At 44.1% G+C, this 17,577-nt stretch overlaps 1 protein-coding gene and 1 non-coding gene across 2 annotated transcripts in view; both read right to left on the reverse strand.

Annotated features, from left to right (window-relative positions):
* The window catches only part of CDKAL1 (CDK5 regulatory subunit associated protein 1 like 1), a 691,294-nt gene that overhangs the window by 377,919 nt on the left and 295,798 nt on the right, over window positions 1–17,577 (reverse strand). Inside the window, exon 9 of the mRNA XM_056132368.1 lies at window positions 13,474–13,577. Coding sequence (XP_055988343.1) covers window positions 13,474–13,577 — 104 coding nt within the window. The remainder of the gene's footprint in view (window positions 1–13,473; window positions 13,578–17,577) is intronic.
* On the reverse strand, window positions 10,046–10,152 carry LOC130040518 (U6 spliceosomal RNA). Its single transcript, XR_008795002.1, has one exon. It is a non-coding gene; the product is annotated as a U6 spliceosomal RNA (small nuclear RNA).

Genomic DNA, 17,577 nt, shown 5'->3' on the forward strand with positions numbered 1-17,577 from the left:
GTTTATCACACCACTCCAGGCAGCATGTTCTCGAAAGTTCTCCTGGACATGCTGAGGGTGTGGCAGGTGGAACCAGCCAGGGGTGCTGGGAGGCAGAGTACCACGGCGCCACCAAGGAGAAGTCAGCCTTTGTTTAGAAACCGTTCAGCAAACGTGCACAGGAACTGACCATCCACACGGTAATTTAGGAGAAAACATGCCGTCAATTCCCCACATCTGTTTAGTGTGAGGCTATTTTTAAACATATTTATGGAATTTTGAAGAAACGATTAAAAAATCAACCAAGCTAAAACATGGCAAAGTTGGGTCAAAGTTAGACTTTGGTGTTGTCCATAGTCTTTGTTACATCACGGCCTTTGACCCCGGGGGTCCAGCTCAGCGGGCTGAGGTGATGAGAAGCAACAGAGCCCCTTGGAAGTCATTGTTCGGCACTAGTTCCTCGGGTCTATTTCCCTTCCCCTCTCCCGGCTTCATATTCCAGCTGTGACCTCTGACTCAAATCTCTTCGTTCTGGTCACTTTCTGCATTGCCCTCTGGGCTTAGACTTTGGGAACCACCATGCCCAGCTCTGACCAGCCTAGGGGTCAGGGACACACAGGCACACGAGCCAGATCCGTATCAGAACCGTCTCCCTTCTCACACTGACGGGCAGACTTCACTACTCCAAGTCTGGCTCTGACTGTTTCAACGTGTCTTTGAACCAAAATTATGAAGCATTGCCCAGGTTACTCTCAACTCTGTAAACATTACTATTGAAAAATGGGAAAGTATGCCCACAAAGAGATGGATTAAAATTAAGTGCTTTCTAGACTGTGGAAATTAGATTCTTTTCTCCAATAAAGAATCATTCCTTGAATTCATTATTCCTACAACAGAGAAAGCCTATCTTATCACAAGAAAGTACATTTCAGCACTGCACAAATTTGTATATTCTTTCCATACCAAAAAAAAAAAATCAATGATGGATGCCTTCAAAAATGTTCATACACATTGAGTAAGTATTTCCACCACACAGACATATTTGTTTTTACAAAATGCATTTAAGGGAGTTAACTGCTGCTTTGTTCTCTGAATTGTAAGAGTGTGAAATTCTACTTTGCAAGGCCCGACTCAAGACTTTTAAAGAGGGCAAAAATCAATACAGAGATCTGAAAGAAGGCAAACCGCAGAATAGAAAAATAAAAAGCCTGGGTCCCCAAACTTGGGGAACTTTCATTATAAACATTCCCAAGGCTTCAGCCTGGATAACAGAATCTTCCAAGTGGAGGTCAGGAAGAGCCTATTTCAAAATTCCCCCAAATAACCTGAAGGGAAATCCCAATGTGTCTTCGAAGAATGGAGTTGGTTCATAGCATGTTACACGAGAAAACTAGTCCAGGTTTTGAGCTTATTCCCTCATTAAATGGCACCTTTCTTCTGTGTTTTTCCATGGACTATTTTGATCAAAGACTGGCTGTGTTTAAGCAACAAAGGTCCCCAGACAAGTTTCCAAAAGTGTTTCTCACACCATCTCACACCATGAGCAATGCGAATCATTGCTAGTGGCTCAACTGAAAAATGCAAATTCCTGGGCCTACAGCAGAGTAGGATTTGGAATTGGAATCTGGCCAGGTGTTTGCATTTCAAATCCATGCCTCAAGGTGCAGAGCTTGTTCTCACAGAAGCACTGAATTTTAACCGCCCACTTCTGTAGATGATGAAGTAATTGCGACATCACCTTCCCTAACCAAACTCACCAAGCCTCTAAAAGAGGATCACCTACTCCTTCCTGCATCCCCTCATCCTTTCGCCCCCTGTTACATTTCCCTGGCCATGAGTTCTCCTGACTCCTGGCTTCCCACAGTCCCGGGGTTGATGGCTTCAAAAAGGATGAACCTTCAGCTGGGCTTTAAAAAGTCAGCCATCTCAATCGAACTCTTCTCCCTTCTGTTACAAATGACAAGAAATGCAATGGAACCGACCCCCTCCCCCCAAAAGAGAGAGAGAGAGAGACGAGAGAGAGAGAGAGAGAGAGAGAGAGAGAGAGAGAGAGAGAGAGAGAGAGAGAGAGAGAAACAGAGAGCAACAGAGAGCAACAGATAAAAAGAAGTGCGGACACGGATGGCCTCTGTGCAGACGCATCAAGGTCCTTGTTAACAAACGTCTCTTTCCGGGCAGAAAATTGTGCTCGCCATACCTGAAGCTTCGCTGGTGTCCTTACTGCCATTTCAGAACCACACAGGCCGGAGAAGGAATTTCATAATTTTTCAGCTGGAATGGCTTGACAGCCAGTGTTAGAAAGCTGCAGACTCTGCAGAATCAATACGAGGTGCTGGCATCATAAAGTACTACCCTTGCCCAGAAAACATCTCACAAAGGTAGGGTGACAAGCCACCAGGTAGCAATATCACTTTCACATCTTTCTGGGGCGATTGAAAGTCCATTAAACCACCTTCCAAAACTAACTCGCAGCCTTCAAACGTTCCCAACCTGATCCCAGAGACTGATGGGCCTCAGTTTAAATTCTGAATGCTGGTCCCTGGCCAACACTTGTCCTTGTGCCACCCAAAACTTTAGGACTCTGTTCATATAAGAAATAATAATGGAAAAAAAAATCAAAGTGAACATACACTGACTTGTAACTGAAAAGCTAGACCACAAAGGATGGAGCCATTTAGGGAAATGGTGGATACTTAGGAAGTATTCAGGAAAAAAATTTCTCCCAACATAATTATCCCTGCTGTTCATCTTGGGAAGCCACAACTACTAAAGGAAAAAAAAATCCGATGTTACAAAACCAAGTGGGTATGATGTGACAGGGTATTCGTCGGCCCCTAAAACAAAGCATTATCACCTGCCCAATTTAGAAACACAGCTTTTCCAGACTGTGTTTTCATTATCGGCTCCAAGTCACATATGAAATTTCATCAGGCATAATCAATCCAAGATTAGTCACTCATTCAACATTTATCGAGCACCAGCTAAAGCCATGTGTGACTGTCACACAGGCCTGACCCGGATTCCCTCTGACTCAGAGACCCAGTGACCCAAAATCCCGCTGGATAGAAAAGCCTGTGGCATGGGCCATGGGGCCCGAGAAGGCTCCACGCCAAGCAAAGACTGGCAGGCAGGCCCTTCATTCATTCCCAGCATTCATTCAGCAACCTCCAAAGGGCACCAACTTTACAATGGGTACCTTTGATCTCAAAAGCAGAGGGCTCACAGCGAGTAGGACATTTGCTTTGCACGTGGCCCATGCGGCCGATCCGAGTTCGATTCCTCTGCCCCTCTCAGAGAGCCCATCAAGCTATTGAGAGTATCTCGTCCGCATGGCAAAGCCTGGCAAGCTACCCGTGACGTATTCGATATGCCAAACACAGTAACAACAAGTCTCACAATGGAGACATTACTGGGCCCGCTCAAGCAAACTGATGAACAACGGAAGGACAGTGCTACAGTGCTACCCCCCTCCCCCCAACTCGAACCAAATCAAGGCACCTTTGTGCCTCCACAAAGAGCACAGAACTCAAACCAAAGGCTTGGCAGAATCAACAAATTTTATCATGGAAAGTGGGGGTTAGGCTATTGGTTCCACTAAAGCGGCCGTCTCCAGATCTTGAAAAATATTCTCTTTTCAATGCCCCCAATTTTCCCAACTTGGAACACTGGTGGTGGGAAATGCAAACTGGTTAAGGGACAGCTGCTGAGACACTGTATGACTGAAACCCAATCATTTACAACTTGGTAACTCTTTATCTCACGGTGATTTAATTTAAAAAAATGTTTTAATTCTCTTTCCTAGGGATAGAGACAGAATGATCTCACTCATGCATGAGACCTAAAATTACACAGCAAGGTAGCAACAAAACCCCAAGGTAACACAACAGGAAAAGGGTCTACATAACTGACTTAGGAGCAGGGGCTGAAAGGGAGGGATGCCAGGGTCCCTGGGGTCAGGAGATGTGGTGCACTGGTGATGGGTGTGGTATTAAAACAATGTGGCTGGGAACCCCCCAATAACAGCACTGGAAATCACAGAACCTCAATCAAAATTTAAAATAAATCATTCTTTTTCCTGAATCAACCAAAAAATTACCCCCACTACCTCAACTACCCAGCCACCACCACGCTCCAGGATACTTTCCGGACCCGACACATTATAAGACACTTAATATCCATCTTCCAGAATTGCTGTGCCATATTTGATAGGGTTCAAATATGGTTTGAACCATGGGAACACCTACAATGGCGATTAGAGGCCGCCCCAAAGCCTCTATCCCTCTCGGAGAGCCTGGCAAGCTACCAAGAGTATTCCGCCCGCACGGCAGAGCCTCGCAAGCTATCCGGTGTATATTCAATATGCCAAAACCAGTAATTACAACTAAAAAAAAAAAAAAACTTAAATGCATCCCTATGGATGCATATTCATCCAACAGAGTGGCACATGAACATATACCATAATGAAACCTACACAAAAATAAGGCTTTCAAGGATGAGAAATACAAATAATACAAATGCTGAGCTCTGCCCTACACTTGAAGCATCTTCAGAAATGTGTGTGAGCCGCTTTGTGATTACAGAGCCTCGGAATATGGGATTTCCTGGGTGCTTCTCCACGGCTACCGCAGGGAGGCCAGATTCTAGCGTCATAAGTACTTGTGAGCTTTCACTATAGACTTCCAGGAAATCCCTTCAGAGAGTGGCGCTCTGAGGGCTGGGGTGCACGTCTGAACAAGGAATAAGAGAATCCGAGGATGTAAGTCTGAGTGGTAAAGGGAGGCCCCCCTGCCACGGACCTCCCAGCAGCCTTGCAGACAGGCTCACAGGGAAAATTCCATGTCGTGTCTAATGCCCAGGTGAGGTGTGGCTTTTTCTGAGGTGCAATAAGGTTTCAAGAAGTTCAGAGAGGAAAATGAAGACTCACTCTACCTTCCAACTCTCGACCTTTTATACTCCATCTGTTTTCTCAGGATCCCGTTACTACTACTACTACTACTACTACTACTACTATTACTACTACACACCTGAATATTTGCAAGTTTTTTTAATAGACTAGCTGTGAATAATTCAACATACTTTAGCTTTTCTAGGGGTGGACATGTTAATGGTGTTTCCAGAAGCCCCCAATTTTCTGAATTTTAGAGTAAGGCTTCTTAGATTTTTCTTTTTCCCCACCTCTCACACCTTTTTGGCCTGAGAAATTTTTACACAAACCCATATATATGGGTACATAAAAACAGTTACACAAATCAAACATTCACTGATAACAAATCATCAGGAATTTACCTTAGGGGGCTAGAGCAATAGCACAGCGGCTAGGTCACTTGCCCTGCATGTGGCCAGAATCCTATCTGGTCCCCAAGCAACACCAGGAGTAATTTCTGAGCACACCACCTGGAGCAGCCTCTGAGCATCACCGGGTGTGATCCAAAACCACACAGACAGACACTGTAACACTGTCCTCCCGTTGTTCATCGATTTGCTCGAGCGGGCCCAGGAATGTCTCCATTGTGAGACAAGATTCTTGTTACTGTGTTTGGCATATCAAATACGTCACGGGTAGATTGCCAGGCTTTAAAAAAATCTTTTAAAAATATATATATGAGTTATAGTTCCGGTGATAGGGTTGCAATAGTGTTGAAGTTTCTGGCATTGATTTACAAAGCTACTACTGCGGCCCACAACCACCAGCAACATGTCTGAAAGGACTCAGGTGCCTCCACTTCTGGGTCAGCAGTCCTGCTATTTCCTGCCCATGTCCATCTAAAGGGAGGGCTGCCCTGCACTGCCAGGGAGACATAATGTTCCTTCTCAAGGCTTATATACAATGCCTATAACATGCACTTAGCTCTCCCACCCCCCCACCCCCCCCCCCACACACACCTTCTCCAGCCCCCACTAAACCTGTTTCTAAAAGTTCCACTTCAGAGGCTGGGGAGACAGTCTGGGGCAGCACTACATAGCCAAACTTTGAGCCCTGATACTCTACATTGTCCCCCTTGGGGGGTGCAGATGGCCCCAGGGACCCCAGAGCACGACTGAACATTGAGCCATCCAGCCCGATAGGCAAAGCCTCACCAAGTGTGGCCAAGTGGCCTTCAGGCCCTCTGAACACTGCTTAGGAGGACTTTCCCTCCCCAGTTCCCATTTTAATTTTATATTTAGGATTTTGTAAGAATGAACAGAAGGAAAGGCCATGTGAAAAACTATACAGTAAATTTCTCTGTACCACCAGCTAAGGCCATTTCTATTGCACTGCGGAAATGGTTCCTAGAAGCACATGCATAAAAATACTAATTTTTAGTATCCTGAACCCAGAATCATGTAGATTTCTCCATCTAAACAATATGCTTGCTTTTACACACATTAAATTATGTAAATCACCTATTTTCTTATTCATCTGGAGAGCCAGGATTTACCAGCTGATAAAATTATTTTTCCTCTATCAAAACACAAGGCAGCAGTTTCTACTGTTTTTATTTTCATGCTCTATTAAGTACAATCATTTCATGGATGCCGCCGAAAGTCCTTTTGGAAAGTTGAAAATGTAAAACATGTAAATTAACAGTATTAACCCTCTGGTCGATTCCTCAATTTCACCGAAACACAGCACAAACGAAAAGATAAAAGAAGCATTTACATTAACTGTCACATGAATTACCAGGATGCAATTATTGGACCTTTTGTGATCTTGGCTCAAAATCAAACACCCTGAAGATTATCAAAAGAGCTCAGTCAAATGTAGGTTGATGTAAACAGCGCATCTCGACAATCTGAACTTCATAAACCAGAAAAATAAATCAATCAATCAAATGTGGCCGCTCTCCGCCAGGGTAGGACGCCATGTGGTCCAGCTGCATTTCCTAATTAATCTTACACACACCCCAGAACGGCTTCTTTGCGAGACTTCAAACAATACCATTTTTAAACTTCCAGCATTGAGACGGAGATCACTGAGCATCAAGAAAGCGTCTCCCAACGCGGAATATTTCATCTTCATTTATTTACCTTTCCATAACGGTTTATGCCACTTATCTTGAGGGGAGGGGGAGGGTTCCAGATTTATGAGGAGAGGAGGGTGGGGTGGGGGGGAATAGCAACACACAAATGAGATCTAGAAAAGCAAGCGACAGCTTTCAAAACGGCACATCCATCATCTCTACATTTTGATGCCAGAGACAGCGGCGAAAGGTGTTTCCACACCACTTACCCGGCACACTTAAAAAGGTTTGCTCCATCACTTGGACAACTGAAACTGATTGATTAGCTGCCGGAGAAAAATCAATAGAAATATCCGAGAAAACACCAGCTTGTAAATTCATTCTGGCCCAACAAAATCCTGGGCGCTGCTTGACATGTTGTTCTAGATATCGAAAACGCAACCAGGTCAAACCGCGGCCCACAAAAGACTGTTCGTGCCCGGGAATTTTTAGCACCTACATCTCTGCAGAGGTGGAGAATGAGCGGTGGGGACAGATTTTTTGAACAGTTTGTTCAAACGCTGAGATGATACCCAGAAGCTCCCGGGCAAACTGGACACGGCGAGGCAGCTGCCACCAGAATACGAAAGGCTGAGAGGGAAACGGTCCACGGAAACCACCCACGGGACTGGGGTAAGTGAGAGGAAAAGAAAAATAGTCAAAGAACAGGGACAGTTCCTACTTGAAAGTCGAATCTTGAGGCTTGAGTGGTCCATAGCTTGGACGCAGGCTCTACGTGGAGAATACATGGAGATCATCGAACCCGACCCCACGCAGAGATGGGGTCGGCCACAAAACAATGCACCTGTGGCCCCAAGACAACAACATTATTTTGTTCATTTTCATTTGGGGGCAACACCTGGTGGTGGTTACTCCTGGCTTGGCACTCAGGAATCACTGCTGGCAGGATCGGGGGAGCCTACGGGGTGCTGGGGATTGAACCCAAGGCAGTTGCCTGTCAGGCAAATGCCTGGCCCACTGGACTATCACTGGACTATCACTCCTGCCCCAAAACACTGAATTATGACTTAACACTATCCATTGAAGAATAAATAAGTTCCCTCTCAAATACTTATACAGCTGAAGATTTGGTACCTTGGAAAAAACCATATTATATTTTATAGGAAACTAATATATATTCCACATATTATATGTGCAGGGCTTCTTGATCACTGCAGAATCATCTCAAAATACTCCCCGGACATATGAGCTGCTAAGAAACTTATGTACTATCACTGGAACAATAATACAGTGGGGAGGGCATTTGCCTCATATGCAACTGACCAGGGTTCGAGTCCCAGCATCCTGTATAGTCCACTGAGTACCGCAAGGAGTAATTCCTGAGTGCAGAGCCCTGAGTGTAACCCCTGAGCATCAGTGGATGTGATCCTTCACCTCTGGAATAAAAAAAAGAAAACTATTTCTAGAAATATAAAATATAAATGGGCTGCAGAGACAATACAAGGGCCAGGCACTGGCCTTGCATGCAGCTGACCAGGGTTTCATCCCCAGTACTGCAATTGGTCCCCGGGAGGAACGACACCAAGTGAGATCCCTAAGCACGAGCCAGGAGGAAGCCCTGAACATCGTCAGGTATGAGCCAAAACATATATACACACGCAAACATACAAATATCAGAATATGCAAAAACACTCTATTCAGAAGGAAACTGTGACCTTCCTATACCATCTTTCCTGTGGCGGGCAACCTGGGTTTTAGACTCGGAATTTCTAAATCCACAATCTTCAATTGGTTAGGCTTTCTGTAAAAAAAAAAAAAACAATTCATGGTATGATTCTGGTACACAATAGTCATTAAAAGAATAAGAAGGGGAGCTGGAGTGATAGCACAATGGGTAGGGCATTTGCCTTACACGCGGCAGACCCAGGTTCAATTCCCAGCATCACATATGGTTCCCCCCCAGCACCGCCAGGAGTAATTCCTGAGTGCATGAGCCTGGAGTAACCTCTGTGAATCTCCAGGTGTGACCCAAAAAGAAAAAAAAAAAGAATAAGAGGGTTCCTGGGCTGGAGCAATAGCACAGCGGGTAGGGCATTTGCCTTGCACGCGGCTGACCCTGACCCAGCTGACCAGAGTTCGATTCCTCCGCCCCTCTCAGAGAGCCTGGCAAGCTACCGAGAGTATCTCACCCGCACGGCAAAGCTTGGCAAGCTACCCATAACGTATTTGATAAGCCAAACACAGTAACAACAAGTCTCACAATGGAGATGCTACTGGGCCTGCTCGAGCAAATCAATGAACAATGGGAGGACAGTGCTGTAGTGCTAAGAGGGTTCCAGAAATAATCTAGAAGTTAAGGCACTGGCCTTGCATTCCACTGACCCCTCAAGCACTGCCAGGGGTCACTCCTGAGCACAGAGCCAGGAGTAGCCCCTGGGATACACCCTCCACCCCTCTACCATTCCCAACATACACACACAAATGTGAAAACAAGAGAGGAAACGCCATCCACAAGCAGAGAAGTAGGGCTGTTTTGTTGCTGCTGTGATTAAGACCTCTGCCCTCCCCTGATCCTCCTCTGGCAGTGCTCCGGGGGCATGGGGTGCCTAGGATTGAACGGAGGGCCTCACCCATCAGACACAGTGTCTAGCACTCTGGTTTATCCTGAGTGCCCGGGGGAGGACACTTTTCACACCCTGATGCGCGGCTTTAAGCACAGGGCTAAATTTCTCCACAGCAAGTACAGACTATTCACGCTAAAAGGAACTTGACACAGAACCACACTGTGTGTTATCCACCACAGGACAGGTAATTTCACAATGGGACACTACAGAACTTACGGAATTCAGGTCCCCCAGAAACCTTAAGGATTCAAAATAAATATGTAAGAAATATAAAATGCAGAATACGGGGTATGAGTTAGATTGAACTCCATCATTATTCTTCACAACTTTTAAGTTCAAACATAGGAAACTCTGTAAGAACATTAAACTCTCAGTATCTTTGACAGGGGAAAAAAAAAAGTTGCCAAATTGAGTTTTTTAAATGTGGGCTGAAACACTGATATTCTCAATGGTGCAGAGGGATTTAAAGGCTATTTTTTAATTTATTTATTTCGAGTACCCAAAAATATGGAACGCTTCACAAATTTGCGTGTCATCCTTGTGCAGGGGCCATGCTAATCTTCTCTGTATCGTTCCAATTTTAGTACATGTGCTGCCGAAGCGAGCACTAAAGGCTATTTTTAAGATGGATTTGCATCTCTTAAATGTAGGAAATAAAAAAGTAATGTTCACTACCCAAGTCCTATCTAAAGTGATATTTTTCATGAAATACATTTTCATTGGGCTGGAGCGATAGCACAGCAGTAGGGTGTTTGCCTTGCACACAGCCAACTTGGCCGACCCAAGTTCGATTCCTCCGCCCCTGTCGGAGAGCCCAGCAAGCTACCAAGAGAATCAAGCCCGCATGGCAGAGCCTGGCAAGCTACCCGTGACGTACTCGATATGCCAAACACAGTAACAACAAACTCTCCAAGGGAGACGTTACTGGGCCCGCTCGAGCAAATAGATGAACAATGGGAGGACCGTGATATTTTCGTTCAGGGCCAGCGCTCATAAAGACACAGGTAACTACTGGCACCTCGCAATTCCCTCACCTGCACTTGGAGGGACCCCTCAGCACCAAACTGAACGGAGCACTGCAGGAGGTGATCGGAGAACAAACAGACAGACAAAATCTCAGACGTAGAAGCAAGAGAAAACTGGTTACTTCATTCTTGTTCTCAATGTCTGTGATAGAAGTTCCAAAACTTTTCCCAAAATTGGGTTTCACATATGAGATTCATTTTAAATATCCTCAGATATCCTCAGCTTCAGTAACAAGTCCTTTTCAGGGGGGAGAGGGGCTGGGTCTTTGATTCCAGTGTTGCGGTGGTCAGGGGCTACTCCTGGGTTCTGTGCTCAGGAGTGATTTGTGCCCATACTCAGGGGACCAGGACCAGGGTCTAATGGGGGTTCAAAGCAAGCAAGACAAGTGTTTTAAGCCCTGGACTCTCTCTCTCTCTCTCTCTCTCTCTCTCTCTCTCTCTCTCTCTCTCTCTCTCTCTCTCTCTCTCCCCCCTCCCTCCTTCCCTCCCCCGCATTGGGTATTGTGGTTTGCAATACTGATACTGAAAGGTTATCAAGAATATCCCTTTACCTACTTTTAACCCTCAGCTCTTGTCCAGCGTGATCATTCCCAGCTATTATTGTCATACTGGTCTCTTCTCCATCTTACCTACCATCCGTCCCACCCACATTTGTGGTTGATTCCAGCCACTGACCAGTCCTCCAAGCCCCTGGAAAAGCTGTACTCTGAAAAAACTCCATCACTGGGAATAAAATGTCATATGGGTACAAAGGATAACAGTGATACTAAATAAATCTCTTCTAATACGTTCTATATAAGCAGTCACTAAATCATTGGTAATATCTTATTCTTGGAGACACTCACCATATCTGGCCCAATCCACTTGGATAAGACATGTTAACTAATATTTAAAATCCTACCACATAATGTGTTGCAACTCTGTTGCTTTGGGGACATTTCCAAAAATAAATGAACTAAACTGGATAGCTTCGAAATAATTCCATAATCATTTCATTTAAAAAAAAACATGTTTATTCACTCTTCTTCTTCTAAAACCATATGATATGCATAAAATATTCATATTATGTCAAGAGGTAATTAGCATGTTAGTGTAGATTACAGGTGCATGTAGGAAAGGAGCCAAGAAAATATATTAACTTTCTGAAAAGGGATTTAACACTTCTATATGTTTCAAATACATTTTCTGCGTAAAAAGAGGAAAAAAAACTAAACTTAGAGGCTGGAGTGATAGTACAGTGGGTAGGACATTTGTCTTGCATGCAGCCGACCCAGGTTCAATCCCTAGCATCCAATATATCCAATATCTCAGGTATCCCCAGCATCCTTGAGAACTGCCGGGGATAATTCCTGAGTGCAGAGCCAGGACTTACCCCTGAGCATCGCTGGGTGTGACCCCAAAAGAAAAAAAAGAAAAAAAAAAGAAAAAACTCGAAACTAAACTATATGTGGTTGCTCTTGTGGAAAAACACTTCAAAGAAACACAGATGCATATTCCAATATGTAGTGTTTAGTTTTGATCTCTTCCTAATCAAAAAACATATAGAAACATACATAGTGATCAAACCAGGAAAAGGCTTCATTGTTGAAATAGATTAGGCCTCTGGGCAAATGGCCCCTACTGAAAAGAAATCCTCAAAATAGCTCTGTTATGTTTTCTCTCTCTCTCTCCTTTTTTTTTTTTTTAGGATAGCCACTTCATCTTTTCTCCAGATACAATAATTAAACTGCGACAAACAGTAGTAAGAGTCTATGTGTTTCTTTTTCTCTTTCAATACTACCTGAATGAGAATAGAGAAAACTGAACTGATAATAGAATAAAAATTGTTATCGGGTTTTAATAAATCAATGAAAGGTATTTTCCTGTAACAAAACCAAGCTGATCAAAACGTTAGATAGACTGAAGGAAAGAATACGTTTGGAACACACAGTTTCTGATGTCAGGGTATAAAGTACTGAAAGAAACACTTCTAGTTCCTTGCTAAAAGTACACTGCCAGGTGACTAACACACAAGATTAATACAATAAGTACCTCAGGTGGGGTGTAAAGACACACAATGTTATGTTCACATATATAAACAAAGATGAAGAGGAAGTTGAAGGTTTAAGCTGTTCTATATCAAAGAAACTGACTCATGTTAAAGATAAATCATGATATGGACAAACAGTTATCTAGAAAATCACACTGCTACAAAACCAAGAGGTAGCTGGACACCCACACAAAGAATTATTCTGGTTCGGATTCGACCAAAACACTCTCTATCGGTCAAACAAAGCTCCAATGCAACAGGAAGAGTTATCTTTATTGACCGCGTGTGCATGTGTGCGTGTGTGTGTGTGTGTATGTGTAAGTGTGTGAATGTATTATAAACTATCTCCTTAGCTCTACCTTCAAAAGGGTCAACAATTACCACATGGGCCAGAGAAATAGTACGGGGGTAGGGCATTTGCCTTGTACCAACCAATCCAGGTAGGTATGATCCCCACAGTCATACATGGCCCCATGAGTAGCGATCCCCGAAGCACAAAGCTAGAAGTAAGCCCTGAGCATTGCTGGCTGTGCCCCCCAACATCCTCCCGAGAAAAAGAAAGGGATTTCATTAAGTTCATAAAAATCTAAACATACATTAGAGGGTCATGTATTTATTTCATTTTTCCTCCCAAGAAGTCGAAAAATTGGTGAAAAAGTTCAAAATACATTACCATATTAAAATGAGAGTAATTAATATGAAAGTCTATGACTTTTCTTATTGAATCTGGTAACGTGTACCTTAAAAGATACACTGAAATGTTTATAAACCCTGAAGAAAACTAAAGAGCACATACTTTAAACGGAAGAGTTACTTAGAAGATTACTGTAATTTTCGAAGAAAGCGAAATTCGAGATGATTCTAGAAACGCTTACCTTGGAAAGACTGCTTGGCTCTATCCACTAGCTCATCAACTGGATAACTGGCCAAGTTTCCTCTGGCATGTTTGGTTTTGCAGTAGGTACACGCATTGAGACACCTGTTCAAATGACAGCAATACGAGAGGCTCAAGTTTTGAAAGACTTAACATGGGAAAAATAAAAACACCTGCCAAATTATTTTTAGCAACGTTTGCCATTTTAATAAGAAATTTTAAAAATATGGGCCAGAGCAATAGTATAGTGGGTAAGGTGCTGGCCTTGCACGTGACTAAGATTCACTTCCTAGCAACCAATATGGATAGTGTCCTGGGCAGTGCCAGGAGTGATCCCTGAGCACAGCAAGGAGGGGCCCAAACACACACACACACACACACACACACACACACACACACACACACACAGAGAGAGAGAGAGAGAGAGAGAAAGGAAATTTTAAAAAATACATGTCTTAAATTTATGTACATTACTTTCATTTTCATCAGGCATAGAAATTCGTAGTATTTTGAAGCTTTCATTATTCAAGAATGGTTAGGCAATCACGTAAGATCTTCAAACGCATATATCCAGAAAAAAAGTTTATAAATGCTTGCCACAATTATCTACCCAAAAGAAAATCATTTTTTAAAAACCACAACCTTTACATTGACCATCATGAAGCTAAATTCTTTATCACACCTATATTACAGAAATTACAGAAATTACAAAACTTATTCATTAACTTTCAGCTTCTGACATAAGACTAGTTAAGCGGACAATTCTGCAATCGCATAGGAAAACATACTCTCAAAACTCAGTATTTTCACAGCTGGAAATCGGGAGGAAAAAAAATTAAATATGTCTGGTTAATGTTTTCTGGGATTGTACTTGTCAAAGAAGCAGAAAGATAGCATTAACTTTAATAAAATGCTAGCATTTGGGGTCCAGAGATATCGTCCCGCAGATAAGGCACATGTGCTGCACACAGATGACCCAAGCTGAAGCCCCAACAGACCATACTGTAACGAGACCCCCAAGCACAGAGTCAGCAGCCCTGAGCTCCACCAGATTCTGCCCCACCCAAGTCCCAAACACAAAAAATTAACAATTTTTAAAAGGATGAAATTCTGAGCCAGCCAGAGTACAGCAATTCAGGCCCTTTCTTTGTGTGCAGCTGAGTCAGGTTTGGTCCCCAGGAGAGATCCCTGTGCATCACTGGGTACCCCCCAAAACCACCACCCACCACACAAAAGTTACGGGAAACGCTCCCATTTGCAACCACATGGGTGACTCTAGAGGGTGTCTGTGTTCAGCAAAAGAAGCCAAAGAGAAATGTCATATGGTTTCATACCTACATGGCAGCTAAAGATCAGAAAGGAATAAAACAAATTAAGAAAAAAAAAAAAAGCTTTTAAGACTAGAAGAACCAAACAGTGGTTACCAAGAAGGGAAGGGAGAAAAGAGGTAGACAAATTAGGTGGGGAAAAAGTTGCCCAGTGATGGAGATATACTTGATGTCCAACAAAAATTCTATGTGTTCCCCTCCTGGTCCCTTCATTGCGGCTCCTGTTGCTGCAGTGCCTTGGGATGTCTGGGATCAAACTCGATGCTCCATGCAAGTAGAAAGATGCACATGAGAAAAACTGCAAGTTGACCCTTGAATGATCCACAGTTGGAAGCTGGCCACAAGTGGTGGCAGCGGAAGGGCAGTTAGAATAGAGAAGGGACCACGATGCCAAAGACAGCTCGGGATGATCACTCTGAACAAGAACTGAGTGATGAAAGGAGGTGAAGGGACAAACATGATAAACTCTTAGTACACGCATTGCAAGCCATAGTGCCCAAAAGAAGAGAGAGAGAGAGAGAGAGAGAGAGAGAGAGAGAAAATGCCTGCCATAGAGATAGGCTGTGGGGTGGGAAGGCAGGAGGGAAACTGGGAAACTGGGGATGTTGACGGTGGGAAATTGGTGGGAAACGTACACTGATGAAGGAATGGATGATGGAACATTGCATGACTGAAACCCAATCATGAACAACTTTGTAACTGCGTATCTCACAGTGATTCGATAATAATAAGAGATATTAAAAGAAAAATGCAAATTGAAACCACGGTGAGTAATCAATCACCTCCTATCTGTGAGAATGCTATCACCAAAAAGACAGGAGAGAACAAATGCTAATGAAAATTGGAGAAACGGCACTGTCCAGCACATTGTGAGGGAGACGATTACCTGGTCTGCCCGTTGTAGAAAAATATCCACCCCTCAAAAAAATCAGACATAGAATAATGAAGTACTCAGGAATTTGACTTCTATCCAAACTCATGACTGTGAAGAGATATTCACACCTCATATTCACCATAGGATTGCTAAGAATAATTTAAATATGGAAACAACCAAAGTGCTAAAGTGCTCTTCAGAGGATGAAAATCTGGTGTGTGTGTGTGTGTGTGTGTGTGTGTGTGTGTGTGTAAATACGCTTATGGAATATCATTCAACCTTAGAAGGATGGAAAGCCTTCATTGACAACATCCAGGGTGAGCCTTGAGGATATGATGCTAAATGAGATAGCAGATACAGAAAGACAAAAGTATCCTACCACTTCACTTATATGTGGAACCTTTAAAAACCCAAACAGGGCTGGAATGATAGCACAGCGGGTAGGGCATTTACCTGGCACGTGGCCAACCCGAGTTCGATTCCCAGCATCCCATATGGTCCCCTGAGCACCACCAGGAGTCATTCCTGAGTGCAGAGCCAGGAGTAACCCCTTGTGAATCGCCGGGTGTGACCCACAAAGCAAAAAATATAATAATAAATAAAAGTAAAAACCGAAACAGAGATCTGTGGTCGCCAAGATGGGTGAAGGAGGGTACCACTGTGGGTAAAGCATGGTGTGTCAAGTGTTGGTTACACTCCCTGAAACAAACACAGGATCATAAACCTATGATGATAATAATAAATGGTGCACAAATGTGTGCTGATAATGGTGATAATAGACACACTGGTGTGATTCCATCACTATCACTATCCACCCGTTGTTCATCGATTTGCTCCAGCAGGCCCAGTAACACTGTGACAATTGTTACTGTGTTTGGCATTATCGAATACGTCACGGGTATCTTGCCAGGCTTTGCCGTGTGGGCGAGATACTCTTGGTAGCTTGCTGGGCTCTCCGAGAGGGGCAGAGGAATCGAACTTGGGTCGGCCATGTTGGCTGCGTGCAAGGCAAATGCCCTACCAGATGTGCTATCGCTCCAGCCCTGGTGTGATTAGTACACAATACCATATGCATGCAACAGTTCACTGCCAATATGTGCTGTCCATGTGAAATCAGTTAGCTCTAAGTCAATTTTATCTCAGTAAAACAGAGAAAAAGGCTGTCAGATGAAGTATTCTGCTGAAGACAAGAAATGACAGCCTCAGACCTACAGTGGCCAAACCCAGACTGCTTCCAAACCAGCTCCTGCCCTACAACAAATGTGTCCGACCCCCTGAAGAATCCCAAGGCAGAGAAGGAGACAGGCGAGACACCCGCCATAGGGTGCGGCCGCCCCATTCTGCTGCTCTCTCGCGGTCCTCGGAAACCTCAGACTTGCTTCGGATCCAGCCACTTGGCCCAGATCGATTATTTCCTCCCTGCTCTTGGTAAGTTTGTTTTGCGTCCTCTCCCTGGCTCGGTGTCAGGGCCTGTCACACGCTTGGCACGGAGCATCTTTCTGGGGCTTGGGTTCTTGCTCCCTTCGCCTCAGGGGGTTCCCAGACCTGCTTGATGCGGCAGCCGTGTGACCCACTGGACGGGGACGCACTCAGGGTAACTGGGCAACCCTCCTTCCATTTTTACTTCTATTACCAATGGGGCCGTTGATGGGATTACACGGCACCAGGGCACCAGGGGCACCAGGGCCGCGCGACATCTTATTATGACATCTTATCATCTCATTCCTACTTTGGACAAACTGGCAGGCTACCGACTGTAACCTGCCCACTCGGCAGAGTCTGGCAAACTCCCCGTGGCGTACCCAATATGCCAAATACCAGTAACGATGAAGGGTCTCATTCTCCTGACCCTGAAAATGCCTCCAATGTGGCACTTTTTTAAAATCTCAGGGCTAGGATGAAG

Source organism: Sorex fumeus, unplaced genomic scaffold (assembly GCF_029834395.1).
Source record: "Sorex fumeus unplaced genomic scaffold, SorFum_2.1 ptg000094l, whole genome shotgun sequence".
Classification (NCBI taxonomy): Eukaryota; Metazoa; Chordata; class Mammalia; order Eulipotyphla; family Soricidae; genus Sorex; species Sorex fumeus.